Source organism: Dromaius novaehollandiae, chromosome 8 (genome assembly GCF_036370855.1).
Source record: "Dromaius novaehollandiae isolate bDroNov1 chromosome 8, bDroNov1.hap1, whole genome shotgun sequence".
In the NCBI taxonomy this organism is placed as follows: Eukaryota; Metazoa; Chordata; class Aves; order Casuariiformes; family Dromaiidae; genus Dromaius; species Dromaius novaehollandiae.
The window spans coordinates 28350914-28376960 of NC_088105.1; the positions used below are offsets into that span (position 1 = coordinate 28350914).

The following is a 26047-nucleotide window of genomic DNA, read 5'->3' on the forward strand; positions in this document are numbered from 1 at the left end:
TTAAAAACCAAGTTTACACTTTTTACTTAAAAAAAGAAATAAGAAATGCAATACAGAACATACTGAAATGATAAGTTTTTAAACACAAACAATATATAGTGTTAACAATATGCATTAGCACTAAGCAGCAGATTTTTCTCTTTGTGATACTACTCCAGCAACTGTTTAGATCCTTATAGATTTAGGACTGCATGGGGCTGACACTGTATGGAAAGATCTGCAGTTGAAAAATCGACTCAAACAGTATCTTCCAGAAGTTGTATTCTTTTGAGTAACTGAAATGGGATTCTTCTTGTGCTTATTAAAAAGTTATTGTAAATTAAATCCCAATTTCCATATTATTTACTTTACTACAGGAAGTCATTAATATGAAGATAACACTGTTACCTCATAAGCCAAAAGAACAGGCAACTAATACATTTCCACGGGCAAAAGAATGATAGCAAACCTTACATATTTTCTTCTTATAAAGAAAAAAAATATTCTTTAGAAGTGTTGTTAAAGCACTGTAGTACAGTTTTAAACCACGAGTAATGAACACACGTCTGCAAGGCATTTCTTTCGCCAAAACCATGCTGCAATCAAGGGAACCAGCCCTATTACTATAAAACTAGACTACAGAGGGCTCTCCACTTCCCTATGCACATTTTAACTCTAAGGATGGGTACTTCCTATTAACTCCTAATAACTTTCCATTCTAAAACTTGACCCAAAGCTCATGGAAGTTTACGGGCACCCCCATCCCTACCCCAGTTCGTCTTAAGTAAACTTTCCTTTAGCTAGGATTGAACTTTTCCTTCTTCCTTATGGGAGTAGCAGAAAGTTCGGCCATTGAAAACAGTGAATATTTGAGACCAGCTTGTTATCAAAATACCTGTGCTAGCCAAATGCTTTTAAAGTGTTCTTTGCTTCTCTCTCCCCACTCAAGTACAGACAGACTCCAAGCTATTACATCAGCTCCAGCCAAATGAGGCTGAACTTCATTTGCAGAATGTGTTCTTTCACTGTCCAGTGAAAACTGCCAGTGAGAGCTCTGCCTGGGCCCTGAGGGACTACCCCCCAGCAAATGCCCACCTCGCTACTCTTGCTCCTCGAGCCACATGCCCTCTGCTAGACTTGCAGTACGGCCCTCACCAATCTGAGACAATAAGGAAAATACTTCCATGGGGGTTCAGGAGACCAAACTGATTTTCTCAGCCTATGCTTTGTGCAGGTAACATACAAAAATGGCATCTGTAACATTTTCTCCTTTTAAATATTTGTGCATATTATGCATGTATTTCTACTATGAACTCCAATTTCTGTATGAATGTGTAATGTCACACATATTGTAGGGATGTAAGAAATAAATTACCTGGAGGCTCAAGCACTTTATCAGAAATATATGCACTGACTTTGTAAAAACTGATTACATTTTACATTAAGCAAAATACTGAATAAACTTTTCTGATTACGAAGATCTAAAATAAAATGAGTGGTTTTCCCTGTAAATTTTACTGCAGAAGTCTGTATGACTTGTACTTAACTCTTTTCTTCTCATGCAGCATTACAATAATCCCCCCCATCCCACAAAACAAAAAAAAAAAAAAAAACAAGTATTCCACTAGCTGTTACAGATTGCACTTTTAAGCACAGACTTGCCAGTCTTCTGCATCTTCAGTGTCCTGTTTAAATAGTTTTGACATACACAGTCTTCACTTTATGAAACAGGAAGATTTCGCCTAAGTACTTCTTTTGATGCTGGAGATATGTTATCTGGGAAAACTACTTCAAACTCTATAATTAAGTCTCCACGTTGGTCAGGATTTTTGGGAAATGGCAAGCCATATCCTATAATTCTTCTTCTCATCCCAGGCTTTACAACTTCATTTACTGTCATGGGTATGGTTCTTCCTTCTATTGTCGGCACATTGATCGAGCTGCCACACAAAGCCTAAAAAAAAATTGTATCATGAGGGAAAGGAAGCGGTCAAAACTGCATGCACCTACAACTGAACGTGGATTAATGAGAAGACTAGTATTGTAAACGGGGTATTTCCACTGTGCACTGCTGAAATGTCAAAATTCTAAGAGTGTTCCTCCCTTAAAAAGGGGAGGTTTCAGTGTGTCACTGAACATCACAATATTTCCAGTCTTATGGAATGGCCACTGGAGGGCAATTAAGTCTATATATCCTTCCAAATTTTACCAAATAACACGGTAGACAAGCACAAAGTGAACATACTGTCCACAGTTCTTCAGTCCATAAGTTTCTACAGATGTCCAACTTCTCAACTTCCATTGGACATTTAGAATCTTATTCTATTGTTTTTTTACATTGTACAGGGGTTTACTTAATACACTATCAACCTACATTATTTAAAATGATAAAATAACATTTAGGTATCTAAAAGTAAAGGCATATTAAATTTGATAGTCTTTTTAGGTGGGTATTTGTGATGCTCACAGAAAAGCAAAAACAGACTTGCTGTGCCAAAATAAATAAAAAAAAATAAAAGACCACCATGACCACGACAAACAGACTTTCTCCTGCTTTACCCAATGATTTATTTTCATTACTCGGATCTCTAGTAATGACTTTCTGATTTCTCCAACTTCACCCGATACTCCACACTTAACCTATACTGATAACGCTCACTATTACATAGCAGTGCACTAAGTCTGTCCTTTTGTCTGTGAAGGAACATATTATCCAAATCATCATTAAATACCGTCTTTCCTCCCTTACCTTATTTTAGGAGCTTCATGTCATCTCAAAGGATTGTTAACTAAAAATATACCTAAGGATAAGGAGCTCATGATGCAAGCAAGAGAATTTCTTCAACAAACGTTAAAAAAATTTTAAACACTCACTACGTTACTCTTTAAATGATGATTATGTCAAGGCTTCAATCCCAGAACTCTCCTCAGTTGCCTTTCTGATTTTTCCTTTTGAAAGCCAATACGTTTTGATCTTAGAACAGAATTTTAAAAAAAGCTATAGTATTTTTGTTGTTATATATAGCTCCTGTAACACCTGCTCACAATAATTTATCCTCATGAAATCAATCTCTACATACTTTGAAATCACACTGAAATAACTTATGACATAAAAAGGCAGACTTAGAGTTTGTTGCAAATAGTTAAGATATTAAGTGACAATATTTAAGACTTTTCTACATTGTCCTGCAGAAGTAGCAAATCATATCACAGCAGTAAGGAACATTTTTAATTGGATGTGTTTGTTATTACTTCAGCCTAATATGTATTTATCTAGAAAGGTGAAGTACAAAGTTTTAAGAGAAATGCTGTATCAGCCTTCACTCTTACCTCTCTGCCCTCATTCTCCTCCACCTCTGTAGCAAACAGCTCGAAATAATACTCTATACTTATCAAAACAGCTAATGCTTCCACTATAAATAACTATGTTCTGCAGCCACACTTTGACTTTACAGCCATGAAGTGCTACTTGTTCTTTTAAAACTTTGGTTCTGCCATACATCTTGTGCAGCACAGCCATTGGTTTGAGCATTCAGAGTTCTGTCAAGAGACTTACCTCCCTTAAGCTGATCTTAACAGGATAGATTATATTTGATCCATCTCTCTTGAAGTGTGAGTGAGGTTTATCTTTAATGATAAAAACAATGTCAGCTGGAATTGTGTTGGGTGTTTCATCGCCTTCTTTTGGAAAAGTGATTTTGGTGCCCTCTTTCCATCCTCTTTTTATCTCAATAGTGAGAATTTTGTCCTCTGTTCGGACACTTCTACCATCTGGGTTCAGCCTTTTACGGGAGATTCTCATCCTTTTTGTGCAGCCATGGTATATCTCTTCCAATGACACTTTAAGTTCATGGATGACAGGGGGATCTTGTTTACGACGTAGTTGGCTACCAACCGTATTCCTTTCCCTTGGAAAACCATTCATACTAAAACTAGTAAAGGATCCAAATGGATCGCCATCCATTTCCATGTCTTCAGTGTCTCTGCCACCAGGCATCCTTCTTCCAAAGAAGATCTCAAAAGGATTAGTGCCACCAAAGAAAGCTGCAAACGTAGCATGTGGGTCACCATGGAAGGAGTATCGAAAGGTACCACCCTGTCCATCAGGTCCTCCAGCTCCTCCTTTCAGCCCTAAATAAGACAGATAAGCAAAATTAAAGTGAATGGAATATTAGAACCTACAAGCCAAAAAGGCTTTTGCAGTACAGTGACAGGATTCTTCAGAGGACTCACTAGCAGACTATGCAGTACCAATTAGCAGTACAATAGGTAGAAGAGCAAAAGTTTTTGAAGCTTTAGAATTACTTCTACTTCAGCTGGAAAGTATTCTGTCACTGCCAATTTCACTTCACAAAATTGAACTCAGTTATTCAAAGAATTAGCATCTTAGAACAGATGACAGGTCTGCTTGACCTTCTTTTTTTTTTGTTCTGCAAAGTCTGCTGGGAGCTGCATCCCTCTAAGATCGGTTCTGAGCGTATCGTGTGGTATCATATTTGATGTTTCTGATACGCTCCATAGTTTAAACTTTAATCCAGTGTTAAGTAGCTTTGCCTTCGGTTTGTCTAAAACTCAGTTTAAGAGACTAAGAAGCAAAATGCCAATATTATATAGCAGCTATATACTTCCTTAATGTTTAATTCAGAATCTCAAACTTTTTGCAACTTGTGGTCCTATGATGTAAAACACAGAAACTTGGAAATCCCTTTCCATCCAGCCATGAATAGAAACAACTTGAAAGTTCCTGAACCCTACGTGGATAAGAAAATTGTCAGCTTCTCTGTGCAAAAAACAGTATTCTCAAATAGCTTTGTTCTACCTCTTCTGTCTTTCTCAGAGAGATTCATGTTCCATTTCTTCCTGAAGAATTTTCCTCATCATTCTCAAAGGCCAGTCCTTTGTACTTTCTGCTCCCTTATTCCAAAGCCAGCTAAGATCAGTTCATTAATGCCTCCTTCATGATTGGTGATCTCCACCTCCACTTCTTCCTACCAGTTAGCACTCTCCTGCATCGATAATTTCAGAATGCCTTCTAACCTTTTAAGACCAAAAACTGAAAGTCTTGCTAGGAGATCTTTATTTCTACACTCACAACATGCTTGTCTTTTTCTTTTTTTTCCTCCCCATTTTACAACCAACAGCTCAGCACTACAGAGATTATCCTACTTCTACAGCCACAGACATTTGAGGGCTTACATTAAGGAAGTGTACATCCTCCAAATTTGAACTGGAGGAGGTTTTTGCTCAGTGTTTCAAAACTTTTATGCATAAGCTTAATGCTGGCTATCAACAGTAACTGAACAAGACATTAGAATGAAAATGTTTGCCCTGTCTAATACTAGCCTGTATTAAAAGTACTCAGCAACGTCCAGTGCATCCTTATGTCACTGCACTGTTAACGTCAGACAAATATATCAGCGGAACCAACCTATGACAGCAGAAGGACACCTTCGGGAATAGCTAGCCAAAAGGTATTATTGAAGGTACATCAAGTTCCTGGCAGCAAAAAAAAAACACACAGAGGTTTCCTCCTCTTCTCTTCACAACTACTAATTGCATTCTCAGAAGCTATGGAAGAGCTCAGAAAGTTACTGAGGTATTAAGAGGTATTTCCAGACTCACTGTTACAAAAAGTTGATCTCTAATTTAACATTGTGCACAAAATAAATAGAAACAAAATAAATAGAAATCTATGTTTTGAATCTCTGGCTTCAGGTATGCAATACTGGGATGCCAAGAGCTGCACTGGTTTATGCGCCTTAGTTCAAGGTCTTTGGAAAAAGTGACTAAAATGATATTTCGAGAGAGTGGTTAGGATGAGCTATTGCACAGGAATCTGAAAGGCAAATAGATCTACAGAGTAAATAGTTTCATAGTAATATACAGAAAGGAGTAGGGGAGAGAGAAGAATTCAAGAAGGCAGAAGATCAAAGAAGCAACAAAGATCTCTGATATCTAAACAGATCTTATTTTCCTGGAATGTTTCAGGAGCATCAACACCTGCAATTCTAGGTCTTCATTTTTTTTTCCCAGTTTGCAGGGGATAAGACAACAAAAAAATAGAAAAAACTGTAGAATCTGAAAGTCTTCTATGTGAATTGATAGATTCTACACACTATATTAAGTCCTAAGGATGACAGAGGGCCAAGTTTTATTATATAGTCGTAAGAACCACAATTTATTCCAAATACTGCTATTTAAGTATGCCCTACTTTGTTAGCTCAAAAAAAAAAAATCTGGCACTGAGTGAATGGCAATGAGTGAGTAGATCTACTTGTTCCAGCGGAAGTAATCATTTCATTTGGAATTTCAGATACCATACATTTATGGGAAGAGATGCTATTTCCTTTCTCTGTTGCTCAATCAAAACTAAGGGAAAGTCATGTCAGTTGAAAATTAAAAAAAAAAAAAGTCATCCTCTGAGATAACCATTTTAGGTTAAATATGAGATTTCTGAAGCCTCATTCTCTTGGCATGTTATCACAGTTTACAATTAAAGCTAAAAAATTGTTCTGGTATTTCATGACATCAGGCAAATTCTTTCCTCTCCAGGCAAGAGGCCAAAGACAACTACGGACTGGACACCTGGGCTTCTGCTCATGACTACCCTGCCCAGATCAAGCAGACTGCCATTTAGCAAAAATTTTAAAAAGCATATCTCTCTTTTCAACTGCATTTCAAGAAGCACTAGGTTAACCTAAGACAGCAGTAAGAACAAACCCCAGGAAGCTATTTATGGATCACACATACTCTTTCCAGTTCCAAGACTTTTTGTCTGTCAAGTAAACAATATGTGGGAATCTTAAAAAAAAAAAAAAAAAAAAAAAAAAAAAAAAACCCACAAAGAACACATTAAAATAATAAACTAAAACTAGATCAGTATTAACATTGTGTAATGATATATGTTAACTAAAAATATACATTTTATATGTATTTTTATATATATATATATATATATACATACACACAACCCCAAGCTTCAAAGCACCACAGATACATTGCCTAAAAATATATAGCAGGTTCCCATGTTTCATCTATATTTACTTTGCTTCATTCAACATAATTAAAATGACCACTCACAGAGTACAGAGAAATACATACCTTCCTCCCCAAACTGATCATAAATGTCTCTCTTCTTGGGATCACTCAGCACTTCATAAGCTTCTGCAACCTCTTTGAATTTTTCCTCTGCGTGGGGAGATTTGTTCTTATCTGGATGCCATTTAAGGGCTTGTTTTCGGTAAGCTTTTTTGATATCCTCTTCAGAAGCCCCTTTTTCAATTCCCAGAATAGAATAATAATCTTTCCCCATTCTGAGTTTTAGAGGAATTTAGCTTTTTCTTGCTATAAAGAAACCAGTATCCAGTGTCTTAGCAATGTAGAGATGCTAGAGGAGGAAAAACAAAAGTCAAATTCAGAATTGAAACAAACAAAACTGTTATAAATCAGCAAGCTCTCTGATACGCTAAAGAAACGCTAGACAGCTTGTCCCTATTTCATTCCCTCCCCCGTCACTCATTTATAAATAATTACGCACACTGGACAAGACACAGCCCTCTTCAGAGTCCTCCCACCTACACTACGTGTCTCCGCTCTTTCTAGAACGGCAACTACTCCCGGACGTCATTTCCCAGCTGCCGGGGCTGAGCAGCCGGCCCAGCCTTTGCTCCCGCAGACCTACGTACAGGCACACACAACTCTGCAACTTTCATTTCCCCCCTCGCCAAGGAAGCAGCGCGTTTAGAGGTTTAACAGGGCGAAACAGTGCCTCTCACCACCAGGACACCAGACTGCAGCCAGAGAGGTCTAAAACCATAACTGCCTCAGAAAGACTGCAGTAGCCCATATAAAATAATTCCAGCCTTTTGCTTTGCAGTTTCTATAGAGACTGCTGTAAATACAACTGCTCGCCCAGAATATCGCTGACATGAATTTGTACCTTTTCCAGCAAGGATTACAAAGTACTTTACATTCAAGTTAGTTACAAGGCTTCATAAAGGTTAACTTCATTTCTTTAAAAATAAAAATAAGCCACCCTCAGCCAGAGTTGATTGGAGCGAAGCACCACTAAGCAGTAAGAAACCAAATCTGAGCAAAAATACAAATCACTTTATTACAGCTCAGTTCAAGCCACTCAAAGTAGAGCAATCATATTCTTTTTCTCATTGTACACATAAGAAATACCAAGACTATTGTACAAATACCAATATATCAAGCGAACAGCTTTCATCTGATGAAATGCAAGTCAAATACCTGATTCCTAAATATTTGCTTTTTTTAAACACATAACCAGTGCAGAATTTTACTACTGAAGTTTCTCTCACTCTGCAGAGGGAATGGTATCAATTTTCAGCCTGCAAGATTTCTTTTGGCCCTTAGTCGAGTATTATAAGACAAGAAATTATTCTTATTTGTCAGGATGGAGATAAGCTTTAAGACTGATTATTGTAGCTTGTAAAATACTTCTTCCTGGAAAGAAACAGTAAAATATAGTGTGTGTGCGTGTGAGTGTGTGTATATATATATATATATATCAGTCATATCTAGAAGTTACTTATATGAAGAAAAGATATCTCTATTAGGTTCAATTGTCTTTCTCCTAAAGACAACAAGATGTTTAAGAAAGGCAGAATATAGCAGTCAAAGGACCCTCACATTCAAGTGGGGAACACTAACCTTTTGATTTAGACAGTATTATATTTGAAGCTGTTTTTCAAAACCTACTCCAACCGTTAAGAGGGCTGGCTGATTAAAAAAAAAAAAAAAAAAAAAAAAAAAAAAAAGCAAACAAAAAAACAGAAGATTTCTTCCTAACCAGAGAGTACTAAAAAAAAACATTTAGGAGATATTTTCCATGCGTTGTCCCCCCATTTCCTACATCATATCTGCACTAGAGTTTACCAGGTTCCCTCAATGCATCCAAGGTTTGCTCAAATATCCTTTCCCTTTCTTTTTTTTTTTTTTTTTTTGAGGGGGGGGGACAGGGAGTGAAGGAGAAAAGTATGAAGTTGAGATTTCAACACAATATTTGACAAAGCAAGAACTTTGACATATCCTTAATTATTTCAATTGTAAGACAGGCCAAAGGACATTGAAAAGACTTACCAACAAGTCTCTCAGGACTGACTTGGATTTTGCCATATAGCAACTCACAAGGTTTCAGAATCAATTATCTTCTCTACAGCTGAAGAAGCCAGTGCATGGAATAAAGCTAGGCTTCTATTAATTCAACCCTTTTTGTCTTTCTTTAAAAAAAATACTGCTTTTGTTAGTTTACTATTAGTATTTAAGTTAAATTATTGGAGACATGTCTCCCAAATTCATCATTTTTTCCACTGCAGAATTCTCAAAGCAGCAGGCACAATAGCTTGAATTTAAACTGGACTTCAATTCACTTCATTCGAAATGTAATACTACTCCTGACAGGTTTTAGCAGGCAGTTAACTTTGGATCATGATTTATCATATTTGCAACTATTTCCTGGGCATAACAAAGTTTTATCATAAACTCTGAACTAAAAGAGCAACCAAACTTCATCACTATTGGCACAATGAGATTGAGATGTGTCTTCAAACCTCCTGCAAAACTAGCAGCACAAAGAGTTATTATGCACAGCTGTGCTCCCATGGTATGGTTTGAGGAACCTATGGCAGGATCATAACTTACATCACTTGAACTATTCCACCAGTGAGTGTCAGAGAACTACCCCATATTTGTTTTGCCATGTTGGCATACAATAGTATTGTCAGAACAGCAACAGCTCAGACTAGTCTCGGGACAGTATTTTTCACAAGGTTTTCCAAAACCTCCAGTCAATGGAAGGGGCAGAGAATGCACGTGCTAATTTAAAAGCAAGGTATAAGAACTTTTCCCTTTGAGAATATTAAATACAAATTTCCTTTTTCAATATCAAAAGAACACCCTAGGAGTTCCAATTAGCCAAGCTTAAAAAAAGTAAAACATAGAAATTAATTTCTATCTCATCTAATTAAAAAAAAAAAATAGTAGTTAAGATCTTTTTTTTAAACCAAAAGTTTCTTTCCCTAAAGTGTCAAAGCTTACAGAGTAAGTTCTGATAACCACTAAAAGTTACACTGGGACTTTTTGCTGACAACCACAGTAACATTCAGGCATTCTGAACAGACTGTTTGTTATTCAGACAGAAGAGCCAAGTTATACCCTAATTAGTTAAGTAATTCCCTAAAAATTAAAAGACTGGAGTGAGATCCACAACAAAGACTACATTGTTTCTACTTCCTGGCCTGCAGGAGATCCTCACATCAGAATGAGTTTACAGCCTGGAACCTCCTAAGAGTCAACGGGATAACTTGAGCACCTTCTTCCAGCAAAAGCAGGTTTCTTCTTTCCACCCACGATATGCCCTTTCTTTTTATCTTATGGATGTCCTATGCTTTTATCTTTTATCAAGCACAGACCTTTTGGAAATACAGGCAGGCTACAGTAAATCAATCATACATTCCCTCTCACATGCTCACGGATTCCTTCAAAGACTTCTTAATAGATATGTGAGATATAACTTTCCTTCAGAATTAGTGGAAGGAAAAATTACAGAAAGTTTTTAGACTTTCTACCAGTGTGCACAGTACGAATATCAGATCATGCTAATGATCATTCAGGTACATCAGACCCTACTGGCACTTCCTCAGATAGCGTAATCCTTCTGGTAAGAGCGATGCAAGTTTTTACTTCTTCCAATCTTCCCGTATTAGAAGAGTTTTAAGGACAGATAAGCCACAGCTGCCAAGCTTTTAGAACTCTGGGATGAATATCTGATCTTTGCAATTCTTTATTACTCATTTTATTTGATCACATATCCCTCTCCAAAGTTTAAAATAAAAAATAATTTAAAAAGGAAAGTCCTTAATGCACTCTCCACAACAAGGACTTCTGGCATTGCACTCCCTTCAAATAAACAGATAAACAGGAAAAAAACAGCTATAAGATTATAACAATAAAACTAAACGTATATATTTTAGAGCTGTTATATATCTTGACCAGCAAGTACCAGAAAGCGCACCTCTAGACTCTGAAAAGATTCAGCTTCCCATGTGCTTGAAACAGTTTTGTAAAGCCTGGGAAGCCTCTACAAAACCAGATATAAGGTCATCACCTAGTGTGGGACAGATGAACGCATTTATGGGATAATTTTGTTCTTTACAAGTTTGTGCCCTTCTACCTTGAGATATTTCTCCTCTTCTATAGTAGTGTTCCGGGACATTTTGTCAATAAGCCCATTTCCCAGAATCGCTGCACTTCAGCCACCCTCTGCTTCAGAGGTCAGTCAGCACTTTGTGTGCAAGGACCACGAGGTACCTGCATTGCGCATGGAGATATTCTAGGCACGCAACCAGATTTGCAATCCTTTTAAGCCAGCTTCTGATGCTGAAGTATTAAGACAACAAGCAGAGCAAAGACATTATTCAGCTGCTTATCTAGAAAATATGCCTAAGCAAGACCACATCTTCTGTACAATACAGAATACAGAAAATACTACAGTTAATTTTCAAATAAAGTCTGTATATTTTTGTGGTTTTCCTAAGTTCTGCTAGAACGTTGATCTTTTCCAGTGTGATATTCCTGAAGACGTTGGCTGCCAACCAAGTATTTAGAGCCAGTAGGTCTCACGATAGACATGTTCTGCAATTCTTATAAGCCACTTCAGGGTACTCTCATTGTACACTGACAAAGTTTGCAGCGTATACATGCATTTGTTCAGCTCTTCCCTATGTCAGAGTCATCTGTTAGAGATCAGCAGCCAATTCCCATGTCGCATACAGCTGAACAGAAGATGCCCTGAAGAAGGCTGTCAAAATCTTCAGTCTCTAAGTCAGCCTTATATGCCTGCATCAAATGGAGAAAAACACCACAACAAAACAAACTGTTCTACTTATTTCTTGACTGGCACGTTGCATTGCTTCTAACAAAACAGCACCAGACTTTGACTAGGTCACTTCCCTAGCATAGAGATTATTAACTTTCAGTCTCAATATTACCTGTTTAATTATTTCCTTCTCAATTCCTAAACCGGAATTTTGAGCTACAGGAATGATCCATTTTTACAAAAAGATAAAGGCTATCAAGCTGGTATTTGGAGGTACATTGGAAGTCAGGTTATATTTTCCAAAACGTTTGCAAATTCCGATTACCCTACAGTCCAAACTAAAACACAAACACTAAAATGAGAAGTTCAAGCTTTTTGAAGTCATCTGGAAAGAACTTGCATCTTCAACTGTATCATCATGTTACTAAAAGAATTTAATAGTTTATTAAAGTATTTTATCATCTCTCAGGAAGACCGAATAAGACTGCTTTTGAAACCATTGAAACACCTATCTACAGAGTGTTTTTTTGTTCTTTGATCAAAAAGGTGACATTCAGTATTGTAATACTAGACTTTAGCCTTTTAGATAAGAGGGTTTTTATGTTTTATGAAATACACACAAGCTGAAAATTGTTCTTTAAACAGTTCCCCTTCACTTCTGAAGCTGAGTCTGACTGCTCAGATTCAGCATTCCCTCTGAGTAATTATAAAAAAAAAATTACTTTACTGAAATACTGTCTTTTCCAGTACACTTTCGCAAGAACCACAGCCTAACTCATGTACACATGGATGGGCACAACACACCTTGACTTCGGGTGAACAGTATGAGAAAGCTCATTCCACTTCCAGGTCTTATAAAAGGTGACTCGATCATTTTAAATTTTAGTTCCTTTCTTTAAAGAATCCTTCGTAAGAACTGTTGAAAGAAGTTAGGATACAGCTAAAGAAACATTCACAATAGTACCTTGAACTTAAATTCTATATTAATAAATTAGCACCTGCACAAGGTTATATTAAGGGAAAGACTCTAAAGCAGAATGATGTCATTATTCCCTAGAGTAATAAGTTGAGTAAAAATACTCACATCTCCTTTAAAAAATTACAAAATAAACCATTTCTTCTGCATTCCTCACCTATTAAATCTCAGAAACAAAACTAAAAAAAAAAAAAAAAAAAGAAACCCAAAACAAGAAAACCCCACATAGGGGTAGACCACGGAGCAAGTTAAAGAGCAAACAAAACCACAAAGGCAAATTCCACACAGATCACAACTATAAATATACATGTGCATGTAAATGTCAATCCAGAGGAGCCAAATCCCCAGCCAGAAAAAGCTCTTTCACAATTAAGTATCATAATATTTGCAAGCCCACGTGAACGAATGGAATAAACTGACATTTGTCTACCAGAGCTGGAAGAGAGCACATCGATATACAACAGTAAATATTCTACAACAGCACCAATTACTTTCCCAGAGGAAAAAAAAATAATGACAATGTTTTTTTCGCCCCAGCATCTTTAACTGTACATAGTTGACTGGGCTACATGTATACTTTAGGACTGTGAATAAGACCTTATACATACACAAACCACATTTGTGAATGCATCCAAGTGTTTCACTCAAGAAACATTCAGTAGTGGTCTCTTCTACAGAAATGCATTTAGAGTCTGCAGCAGAAGCGATAGATAGCTGAAAAAGGTTTTTTCCATAGCTAACACAACATAAAGTGAAATTTGCAGAGTGTAACATCTCTTTTGAATCAGTCAACAGCCCAGGAAGGGCTTCATTTAGTCATGCACTCCATAACCAAGTAAATACCCAAATTTACCAACTTTTTACATCAGTTCTCTCTAGAAGCATGCTACTGTGCTGGAAGTGGAAGACTTATTGTAGATAAGAATTTTGGGGGGCAATTTTATATCTAAATTAATAATCATACAAGAAAGTGAAATATGAAATACACACAAAGCTTTATAAACAGTAAATTATCAAGTTATAACAGATAGTTATCTAATAGACATTTACCATTATTAAACAGCATACTTGAATAACTAGACAGTTATTTTGTATTTCATATGGCATGCACTCTGTCTTTGAGACACTCCGATTTGTAAATGATTCAAGTTGAAATGCACTATGAAGTTTCTACCCAAAGTTTCTTCTGTGTATGAAATACACCAATTCCTTTCCCAGCAGCATATAATCAGAGTGCAATTTTCCAGAACTTTAAACACTTGACAGAAAGCATGCAATAATATATTTTGATACAATTCACTGACAGTTGAAGCTTACATTAACAAGATTTGCTGACTTCTGATTTGCTGACACATAAAAAAAGTAGACTTAGAGAGGTAAGTTATAATCATGCATTATGAAAATATCCAACTCGCATTACAGATGTATCAAAATCCCTGCGAAACAGGACTTGACAGGAAAAATAGCTACTAGAGTTTTTCCCACATAAAAAGTTTGCTTGTATTCTCTGGGAACATCAGACATCAGTCATCAGACATAGTCTGATTTTGGGGGGGTTCAAGAAAAGACAAGGTAGTAAATGGACGAGTAGAATACAAAGTTCTCCAAGATAAATAAATTCATTGCAATTTTAAGTTGTACCATCCCCATCTTGAAGAAAAATTGATATTTTATATTTTGGTACTCTACATCACAAAAAATATTTATATAGGAATATATTCCAGGAGGAATATATGTGAAGTCATGCTCCTCCCAACAGGCCAAAGGACATACACATAAGATATTCTGTGGGAAGTCTTATTTTAAATATACAGTTCAGAGTCAGCATGAATTCACAGCTCAGATTCAAGTGTTGAATCTCAAAACACACACTATCAGAGAAACACTGTTGTCATTTCTCAACTTTCAAAATGAATTTTAAACCTGTGATCCATGCAGCCTTCAATTTTACTTAGGAGGAAAAAAAAATCTACACAGCAGAAACACAGACACTTAACAGAAATATTTAAAAACTCTTAAGTTATGTTCTTGTTGGTCTATTGTTACAAACTAACAGCTAGAAATGCTATTGTTAAGCCAAAAGTATCCATATCTTAACATTAATGCTTATGGCTATTTTGTATAAAATTTAACAATCAGGTTCTCCTCTTCAAACAATTATCACTTCCACTACATATTATAAACAAACAAAACTCCCCACTCTTTTTCTAAAGCTACATACAATACCAAAATAGAGAGAAAATTGATCCAAACCTCAGGTAGATTTTATACTTTATATACAAAGTATATATATATTTTTTACTTTATATAACATTGTTACAGCTTTCAAAACTAAAACAGGACTAAACACATGCACACTGATACTTCGTCACAAATAAGCTTATATCATTAACAAAGAATTGCTTTCTTATACCTAATTCTTATCTACTAACTCTCAATCCCCACTATAGCTGAAGAACAAAAATACACCTTAAGGAAATTTCCAGACCTCACTTTCCGCTGCAGAGAGAATGAGTCTTTGACAAGCAGACAAAGTTCTTAGAGCTCAATTACAATGCATCACATTGGTGAAAATGCATCTAACTTACCCTCACTTTACCACGGTGTAAGTCAATACTTTATTGAAGTATCAGAGAGTACTTAGGAAAAAACAAAAGGAGACATCTGAAGTATGGTCACACTGAGTGACACAAATACAAAGTAATTTCAACTACAGAATAAGGTTTTCCCCTTCTGAAAGAATACAGATTCCACAAGTGTTTTTTAACTCCTTATTTAGAGCCACTGTTCATTTCAGTTCCTACCCACATGAAAATTTCTGTAAAAGGACTCTTCTTCAGAACAAGTTGCACAACCTGCATATTGATCTTCTTGAGCCATCAACACATATAACAGGTTTCCCTCACCCAGCTGAGCCTATTTTTAATGCACTATTACAAATGTCAGTGAATTATGACATGTTATCTCCACCCAGTATATAAACATCTTAACTATATACAAGTGCACAGTGCTGGTAAGGAGGAGGAAAAAAAAGAGTTCAGTTCTCATTGTTGTTACCAAAAGCAACTTTATAAGGAGGCTCAAGCTCTGCTGCACCCCAAAAAATGTTACATCTTGACAAGTTCTGGAGAATATACCATTAAGTTCACCAGTTATGGGCAAAAGAAGCAGAAATATCTAGTAATAAAATTCAATAGAAGAATTTGACTTGTAATAAGCTTGGATTTTTATAACTGCTTCTGGCTCTGATTGCTATCACCCAGGAATTTATCCAAGACTCAAGAAACTGTTCTGAAACAGCACACATACAAATGAAGAATTAGATCCATCACACTACTCTGCACCAGTGAACAGGTTCTTCCCAAGCCACCGACCCCTCAGTTACAGAACAGGTAAAGATGTTTAATAACAATTAACAGTCTAGGCCCTGATATTTATTCACTGTTTCCCTCTAACATTAGTTGTTTTTTTATTTGATTATATTAACCTTTGAGTTTTATAACCTTTCCAGTAATTGTTTCCAGAAATAACACACTGACAAGTCTTTCAGATTCTCAAGGACTAATAGACTCACACTCTGCATATGTTTGCAATATTGTAACATAAGAGTACTATATTGGTTATAAATATGCCTTATCCACAGGCTGTGGGCTCCATTACACTCTTTTCAGCATAAGCAGTATACCACATAAAACTACTGTTAAAATAAAAGTCACAGTCGAAAGAGTGCTGAAGACTTCCGACAGGTGTCAAAAGAATGTACGACTGCTTGGTAGCCACAAAAAAAAGCAAATCAAGTGTTAGGAGTTACAAGTAAAGGAGGAGAGAACAAAACAAAAAACATTTTATTACTGTATGAATGATGTGGTATCAGTGGCACATCTACACCTTAACAGTGTGTGCAATTCTGTCGCCCTCAGCTCAGAGTATACCAAAACTAAATTAATATTCAGAGAGGGGCCATAAAAGATGATCAGAGAGATGAAAATGCTTCCATGTGAGAAACAACCAAGGAAGCTAGATTTTTTCAGACTGAAAAAGATGACAAAGTGACAGAGGTCTACAGTCATGTACATAGTGGGGAGGATGTATCAGCTGTTTGTGATCTACTCCAACATAAGCAGGGTCAACCAAGTGAAACTAGTAGGAGCCAGTTTCAAAAATAAAATTAAGGAGTTCTACAAGGGGTAAAAATCCCTGCCAAAAGACACTGCAATCCCTCAATACGGGTTCAGGTGGAGCCTGAACAAATACCTTAGAAAAGATCTATCCTTAGAGAAGAAGCCACATCAGGAATTGCCCAAGCCGAAAGTAGTTGAAAGCTGGGGAAATGGAAACAAGGACCATGAATTTACTTCATTCTCACTTGTTCTCAAGTGTCTACTTACAGCTGCTTTTGAATGCAAATTACTGGACTAGACAGACTACTTAAAGGACAGCCAGTCTAGTGTTCTCCTGATGAACATTATCCTTAGGTTCATGAAAATCTCAAGACAATACAATTCAAGAGACCAGACATTTCCACCCTCTAAGGAAAGAAGCCTTTCCAAGGCAGAAGCTTAAGCTGTGAGAACTGGCACTACATAATCAACCTCAGTGACACACAAGTGCTGTCCAAACATGGGTTTGGCCAGGCACTAGAATTCTGCTCCTACTGATACATTTGGAAAAGTGTTTGGGTACTCTTTATTGTAGCACAGCTCCTTGACACATAACTAGAGTATGGTTTGGTATATGTTGCTAAAAGAAAAAGAAAAATTGATTTATTAGTACTGCCAAGTTTTTTTTAAAAGGTATGTACAGGAAAGACATATTGCTTAAAATAGACTAACACAATCCAGGATACCACTAGCAACCATGCTGTCTCTTCTCTCTCTCCTGCCACCTCTCCATCTGTTCTTATTAAAAAAAAAAAGTGTTAGTTACACCTATGTTCTTTCAGATGATTCAGGGGAGAGAGGGAAAAAAAAAGCTTGAAGAGATGTGTAAATAGACTTCTACCCTCATCCTCCTACTTGAAGATCTGTGTTTATTATGCAAACATTAAGAAATAGGTGATGAATAATAAGTATCCCAGTACTGTTTCCTGCTTAACTGAAATAATGGGGGTGAGAGTTATTTACAAGAAACAGACATTTCACATTGACATAGAAACAGTCGTTTACAAATGTTACTAAACACCTTTTTTAATATCACTGTTTTCAATAAAAGTAAGGCTAAAGATGACAGTAGTACTTGATAGACTCAGCCCCACTCTTGCAGCACAGAAGGAACAGAAATTTCCCTACAAGTATAGAGGCTGAATAGCCAGCTCACATGCTCCTCTCTCTCCTCCTGCAGTCCAACACTCTCCGCCCCACGGACCACAGCCAGCTGGCACAAATGGAAGTAACATTTGCTACAGTCTAGGCTGAGGCTAGACATGAGGCCAACCAGCTCCGAGACCCTGGGAACTGTGACTGGCTCCCTGCCAGTTCTTCCACCAAATGAATCCTGGTGCAGGAGAACTCTTGTGACCTAACAGTAGTGGTATGCACTGATCAACAGGAAAAGGAGAATGGAAAAATAATGCTAATTCACACAATAATCCTTTTTGATTTTCCTTCAAGGAAAATGGAATAGATGAAGATTTAAAGAAAATGCTTTTAAAAGGCATTTATTTCAATTTCCTACATAAATTTAGCTTTCACAACCACTTTATCATCTGGGAAGCATTAGGATAGGCAGACTGTTTCAGTTAATACCTCTATATTTTAATGATCAGCTTCCCCTTTTAGCCTTTCACCTACAGAAAAGGGGAAGGTATCTACCACCTATAACAATTTCTTTGGTGTAAATTTCTGCATTCACAGTAGTGGAATCCGATGGGTATTTTTCCACCAAACAGTATCGGTAACATCCTGTCATCTCAGCAAAGAGGCAGCAGACAATGCAAAGCACCTGCAGAATAAAGATGGTCCTTACAGGTCAGCTCTTGCTAAAGATCTCTGAGAAGCTGGCACTGGCATGACTCAGACCTGATCTGAGCCTGATGTCTTGCTTTCCAATGGTTCTCATCCAATCATTTTGCATTTGGATTTATTCAAATTAAAAATAATAATAATAATAATACCACACTGCTGGTCTGGAACATTGTTTAGTGGAACGCGACACATTCCAAAAATATTTTCTTAACAAGGAAGATACTCTACAGCTTTATGCTGACGGCCAACAGGCTCTCTAGAGTTGCACCACTACTTCAGTAATGTTTCATAATTAAACAAAGAACAGACAGACATCATGTTTGCAAGCCATTTTTGCTTCTTGCTAAAGTATGAGACAATCATCTTCTGGCATAGTTAAATAATCAGTAAACAGAACATCTGGGAGAAAAAAATGAACAGACATGATGCTGATCATAGTTATTGGTCACGTACATGGGATGGGTGAAGTGGGAAGATGCTTGCACAATCCCTATCCATGCTCTATTATTTTTTTTCTACAATAATAAAAAGTAATAGTTTCCAACAGAAAATAACTGAATATTTTCTCAGTCTTGATGAAAAGAGAAACTGCAAAACAACCAAATGCACTTGAAAGTGACCAACTTCAGTTTCTTTACTGCAGGATCTTGTTTTTAATTGCCATTGTATTCAAACAAGAAGGTTATCAACACTACCAAATAAGGAACTGCACACATTTCTGCTATGGGCATGTGATCACTGTTCTTACATAAGCAAAAGGAGATGGTCACACTAGATGCTTTTTCCAGAGTGTGCTTGTCAAAATCCCACCCAGCTACTCTGATTCACGCAGTTAGCTTTATGTGCAAGGCTGAAAACGCACGCACTGAACAGTTGTTTAAAGGCAAGAGTTTGATAAAGACATGTCAGAACAACTCTGTTTAACTTGAAAGAAGACATATGTCAGCATAGCTAAGTCACTTGATGTAAGCTAAAACAATAAGAATTTACATCTGTTCACCTACAGAAGACAGAAATAAAGGCAGATACCAGTTACATTTACCAGAATTGGCTGTAACAGAAGTCAAAGCAGTTGCCCATTAGTCTTCAAAGTGTTTCACTTGCATTCCATAGCTCAAATCAAGTTTCTTAGGTTTCCTTCCCCTCCCCCAAGTCAATCTAGAAGAGATTTGGGAAAATGAAGGTAGAAGGGGACAATTTAATAGGCCTATTTTGCAGTTAACCTCTTAAGTCAGTTTATTCCCCTAGATGAAATGGCGCAGGCCTGGCTAGGAGGAAAAGGTATAACATGGAAACATGCACAATCAAGCAGAAAAATGTTTAAATAGAGAACATTCAAAATAGATGCAGTTAATTTCTGTAATCCATTCTATTAATGGATTACAGAAATTCCAGAATTTCATAAAAAATGTTTCCCAAACCCATAATGAAAATGTGACTTTTGCATGGCAGCCAACCCTAGAAAGACATTTCACTATAGTAAGTAACATTTGTTTTCTTTTCAACCTTTTCCCTGCCCCTTCTGAAGGGGGGTGGGGGGGAAAGGGAAGCACAAAGAAAAATGAAGGACAATTGAAGGACCCCTACAAATTAAATTTATCATTTCCATGACTATATATGAAAGTACCTACACAAAATCATTTTACTCTTGGGACATAATCTTAACGGACAACAACCTGCACAATGAAAATAAAAGATCTCCTCATCTCCTCTTTCTAGTCTCTGCAAAGCATACCAATCACCAGTCAAAAGGTTTAGTTTATTACACTCATGGAACCACCTGTTTTCTTGGTCTTCACAAAAAGTCATATCATGACATTCACATCATTAATCCTTTGAGTGAGTTTGGAGATTATGCTAGCAATATACGTCCTCTTTCAATACCATGTACTATTATTGAGGGCTCATTTTTAAAACAACTAGGCTTTTGGTAACTACACCAAGATATTTTTACCATCAACTAATACTGAAGTTGCAGTCAGTCTATGACCTTCTCTCAGTTGTCTTTGGATATTGCATATTTCAAAGCACTAATATTCTTAAATATTTGCAGTGAAGTTTGTGAATGTATTTTCCCCAAAACATATATGCAACCCTTACAACAAATACTGACAGGGTTTTTGGTTTAGATAAACCTGTCATAATGACAGCTTTAAGGACTGAACAGTCAGTTAAGAGCTTATCTTCAATCCTTCCTTCCTCACCATCAGAAAGATTTTACCTTTATATGCTAGTTATTGACTCTATGATATAAGCACAATTTGGTTAAAAATAGGGTGTTCTGACTCACTGTTCTGCACTGGGAGTTGGTGGTTCTTTTGGATTCCACAGGAAAGGCAAAAACGCTCTCAAGGAAGTAAATATTTTATTAACATCCCAGAAAAGGTGACAGCAAGTTATAAAATCTTATGTCCCTTCTAATGCTGGGAACCCTGAGCTGGTACAGCATCAGATGGACCTCTAGTCAGACCATGACATGCTGACAGATCTTGTCCATAGTGAGGTCTGTCCTATAAATGCCATGAACCATAACCATAAAATAGTTATCTTTCCTGAGAGAAAGTTTGTGCCTTTTTTGTGGGATCTAAAAGAAGCAGCATCTCCTTGTGCAACATATTCAAATTCACAAAGCTGTTGGCTGTAATAAATAATACCAGAAAGAATATTACTAAGGATCAGGCCTATGCAATAGGGAACTGTACCAACTCCTTCTCAAAGCAGGAAAAGTTTAAGTACTTCAGGTGAGAAACCTGAGCATTAATGCCTTCTTCAAGAAAATACATATTTACATAGAAATTAACAGAACTTGAATTCATGCTCTGCAGCACTATACCGATAGACAGTAGATACTTCTATCCCTTATAGCTACCACTGCATTCATTACATTTGTTTCCACTTTAAAACACCCTCAGTTGTTGCCTCTGCTCTTCTTAATCCCCACTCAAGTGTATTACTACTGCCACAATGCCTAGCTCTATCATCCACCCATTATATTTCAAGCAAGGCCTTCCACGCTTTTTACTCACATTCTCTCTCATCTGAGGAGAGCTTTGCAGACGTTGACAGCAAACAGATTCTCTGGACTCTCACAGCTTTCCTTCCCATGACATCCACAGAAAAACATCCAACCCCCTTGAACGGGTATGGCATTGAAGACCAATGACCATGCTATCATGCTGACTAATATTATCCAGTTGTCTCTTTGCACTACATTTATGCCACACAGTGATTCACTGTCTCATTGTGCACTTCGGTTGAATTTAGGAAGAAACACATGCTTTGCATTTTCTCTCTATATTTAATGCAATGGTGGCCTAATGCAATTCCCTAGCCATTTGTACGCTGGTCAAAATTTCAGAGGCTGAGTCATATTGATTAATCTTTTACTGGGTCAACTGTCCTGTAGCCCAGAAGGCAGTTTGCCAACAGACCTCAACTGAAACCCTTGGGGGGAAAGTTTCCCTTTTTTCCCTTTTAAGTTCAACTATTAAAAGTTCTTTCAATAGTTTCCACTCGCTTTTACTTTAATCAAAGATATGTTAAATCAGATTCACAAGAAGAAAATGCACAATACAAATGCTCTAAGCAATATGAAATATATATATATATGCAACTTTTCTTTAAATAGACTCAAACTTTTCCTTCTAAGAAAAGCAGCATGATGAAACTCAAGCCTAAAAAAAATTTTTTTAAAGCTTACCACATACAAGTTGGCACACAGGGCACCAGATATGAGTTTAGGGAACAAATTCACTCTTATTCTCCCCAGAAGCCAATAGGAAAGCTGCATTATTGTCACTGATTAAAGGCAGACAGGACAGCAACTGCAGCAGAGCGGCTGCCCTCCCTCTTCAACATCCCTATCTCCTCCCACCCGCTCCAATTCCTCAGCCAGCAGGAACCATGCCTCTGCATTTGGCTGGAAATAGGCGCAACAGAAATATTTGCTGAAGAGGAAAACACAGCTGGCCACCACTTGGGTCATATGAGTAGATGAATTCTGGAGTGATCTTACTATTTCAATCCTAAACTGTTCCTCCTTGATCCTCATCTCTAAAGAGTTTGAAATTATGACTACCATATAGAATTTGTAAACAATTGAAGTTATGCTTTAATATTACCATTTTTCCACCAATACATTTTCTTCCAGATAGAATTGTGGATCTGAAGTTTACAGTTATTTCTTCAATGCACATATTTATGCTCACGACAGATCAACAGTTGTTTGGATCTAAAGCAAAGGATGGATCTTCTCTCAGTAGTTACTTCAGAGAGCTTACCACTGACAGTATTCCAGGTCCTAGACACCTTTTGCCAGTGCAGGAACATCAGCTGACAATTAGAAGAGGAAGCAGTTACAACTAACCTACAAGAATATTTAAGAATGCCTTTTTCTGTAACATGTGATGTTATTTGGCAAACACTGCAGAGGTAATGCTGGATGCACATAATTCCTCAGACCACAATTCTATTTGCTTTTCCCCTGCTCTGAAATTTCAGGAAAGAAAGATCTGGAACATGGAAGTTGTGGTGCTCATGTTCAACCTAATGTAGCCTCCACTTTGTGATTACATTTTGAAGTACACACAGGAGTTCAGGAAACAGAAAAGTAACACACTTTGTGAATGCCTAACACAGGAAACACGATTTGAATTTCCCAAAGAAAAGAAGTTCTCAGAAACCAACTGCAAATTTCCCCAGGCCAGCAATGACATGCAGAAAATGTGGCAAGCAGATGAACAGCTATTACAATGGTTATCCTTCTCTGATATCTACAGACTGTAATCACTCTTCTTGTATAAGTGTTTAGTGTACTGAGGCAAAGTTAAACTAACTAAGGTACCCAGAGAGTCCCAGAGTCAATCTATAAGAAACTGAATTCTTTAGCTAATGTCCCATTCCTGTGAGAGATCTCTTACCTGTACTGATGAACCACTTTTTTCAGGACAGATGATTTTTGGCAAGTTCTACACTTTCACCTGTACTTTTGAAATACTTGAACTAGCTAATTTAGAAGAGTCTGGGTTCTCTGTGCCAGGGCTACCTTCAATGGAAAGTAAGGATGTATTTTGGTAGAAGTTAAGATTCCTTCATATACAGAATACTTTTGATTAAAAAAAACAGAAATGTATTTTTTTGAGAACTCGCCTTTACTCAGGGGCTATCCGCACGCTATCCATATATAGTATATATATTAACTATATGTATTAAGTTTTCTGGCTCTACAGATTTTTCATTTTAAATAACTGTTTCTCAGTAATTTCACCCATCAAAGTGTTCTAGTCTGATGATTACTGAAAAAAAACCTGGAGCCTGAAAGCCATGAGAGATGTCATTATCTGAGCAGTTTAAGTACAAAAGGGAGACACCTTCCTCCAACCTCTAAAAGAAATACTGACAGACATTTTAAAACTCCTTATTGTCCATTTATGTTATCTACTACCTAATTATTAAAATTCTGAAAGATAAATGGCAAAAGATGCGTCTACTACAACATCCTTCTTTAGTAACAGAGAAAGTTACTACGGAACTGAAAGTCATCTTATACAGCAAAGCCAAAGCTCTCTAGTTCTGACAACACAGCACAAATATTGGTTTTATCAATCTACTCCATCTAATTTCTTAGAAAACAGATTTGAGTAAACATGCAATGAATACTTTTAGCAAGTGGGAAAGCAGAATAGCCTCACACTTGCTACTGTACCAAGTCAGCAACCCTGGACTGGAAATACAGGCTACTTTGACCTTAGCAGCAGCAGCAACACCATGTCTTAAGGTGTTTCTGCCAGCCTTTTCTAGTGCCTATTCTTCTACTAAAACGAGTGCGATCATAAACAACCATAACTGAGTGGACCAACAAGAAACCAGGAACTTCATAAGATAGCACAGACCTACAAAGCTAGTCAAGAGAGAAAACAGCATGCGGTATTTTCTTATTCCACTTCAGCAGAGTAGTTCCCTCCTTGTATGTCACCCAAAACTAGGCAAGCTCCAGAAAAACAGTTCTTCAATTAAAATGACTGGCAACACTTTAATTTAAAAACGTTTATTTACTCCAACTAAGAGAAAGCATGAAACATATGTAACCTAGGAGCCTGTGAAAAAGCTTCAGTCTGATGCATATAAATAAAAAAAGACAAGGACATGTAAAGCATTCCCTCAGAACAGTATAGAAAACAACTGTACATCTTAGTTAAGTATTTAAGTGTTGACCTTATCTTTAGATATGGCCTTATCTAGACGTGAAGCCGTTGCAACACTGCCATCAGTGCTCAGCAGGACAGCACATCCCCACTCCCGGGTCACAAGGTCTGAACAAGGCCCATGTTACAGCAATACTACCTCCGATTTTCACTAAAGCTTGAGCTTGCTTAACCGCCAAGAAATTCCGGTTTGTCAAAACCGTTCAATAAACAGCAACCGTTGTAAGTAGAAGGAGGCAAGTGAAGCTCTCCAAAAGGCGGAAGGGAAAAACCCTGTCCCATTTCGCTGGTTCTAGAGCTGTGGGACCGTAAGAGCCGAAAAGCTGTTAAACATAAGCGGCAGACGCCGGAAGGGCCAGGGCGGCGGAGGCAGCCCGCGGCCCGGCCCCCCGCCCGCGGGCCCGGCCCTGCCTCACCCCTCCCGCTACCGAGCCGGCGCCACCGGACACCCGGGCTGCTCCCCCGCAAACCCAGCGACAGCGATTTTGCCATTTTCTCCAGCGCTCCCGCGTCACACGGCGGTGACGCCGACGGCGCCGGATGGCCGCAGGCACCGGACCCCCCCCCCGCAGGCCTCCCCCCCGGCCTCGCACCAGCGCCGCTGCTCCCCCGCCCCCCGCCCTGCAGGCGGCCGAGCACAGCGGAGGAAGCCGCAGGGAAGGCAGGAGGCCAAGCCGGAGCGGAGCGCGCCTGGGGCTGCCCGAGGCGCCGCGCCGCGCCACTGCCACTACCACTACCACTCTCACACACTCACCGACTGACGCCGTCTCGGCGGGCTCCCCGGGCCACCCCTGTTCCCGGCAGCCTCCGCGCCGCGCTCCCTCGCCCGCGGCCCCCGCGCAAGTCACGCGAGAGCGGCCTAGCCCCCCCCCGCACCACCTCCCCCGCTGCGCACGCCCCGCGCAGCACGTGACGCTCCCTAGCCCTATCAGCGGACGCGTCTCAAATCCCGTGCCGCTGTAGAAACTTCGCGAGCCCTCTGCTCCTCTCCCCGCCCCCGCAGAGCTCCCCCCCCGTTCCCCTCGCGCCCCTGAAGGGCGCCCCCAGGAGACTCCGCTCCTCCTCCTCCTCCCCCCCCACCCCA

General features: G+C 38.2%; 1 protein-coding gene across 5 annotated transcripts; it reads right to left on the reverse strand.

The window, feature by feature from the left end:
- DNAJB4 (DnaJ heat shock protein family (Hsp40) member B4) lies at positions 1-25819 on the reverse strand. 5 transcript variants are annotated; one of them, XM_064516049.1, is made up of 5 exons: positions 25718-25785; positions 12626-12737; positions 7081-7366; positions 3536-4110; positions 1-1933 (listed from the first exon to the last, which is right to left on the reverse strand). In XM_064516049.1, the coding sequence occupies exons 3-5, from the start codon at positions 7289-7291 to the stop codon at positions 1700-1702; spliced, it is 1020 nt and encodes a 339-aa protein (XP_064372119.1). In that variant the 5' UTR covers positions 7292-7366; positions 12626-12737; positions 25718-25785; the 3' UTR covers positions 1-1699. The 5 variants fall into 5 exon arrangements, with proteins under 5 accessions (XP_064372119.1, XP_064372117.1, XP_064372121.1 ...); XM_064516047.1 differs by lacking the exon at positions 12626-12737 and having other exon boundaries at positions 25718-25819; XM_064516051.1 differs by lacking the exons at positions 12626-12737; positions 25718-25785 and adding an exon at positions 21787-21898.
- Positions 25820-26047: the final 228 nt, after the last annotated feature.

What these genes read in the sequence shown, in the direction of transcription:
- DNAJB4 (XM_064516047.1), bottom strand. Translation starts at nt 7,291, where the DNA reads ATGGGGAAAGATTATTATTCTATTCTGGGAATTGAAAAAGGGGCTTCT. An exon ending in TGATCAGTTTGGGGAGGAAG is followed by an intron (nt 4,111 to 7,080) that starts GTATGTATTTCT and finishes TGTCTTATTTAG; the next exon opens with GGCTGAAAGGAGGAGCTGGA. An exon ending in TTAAGATCAGCTTAAGGGAG is followed by an intron (nt 1,934 to 3,535) that starts GTAAGTCTCTTG and finishes ATTTTTTTTTAG; the next exon opens with GCTTTGTGTGGCAGCTCGAT.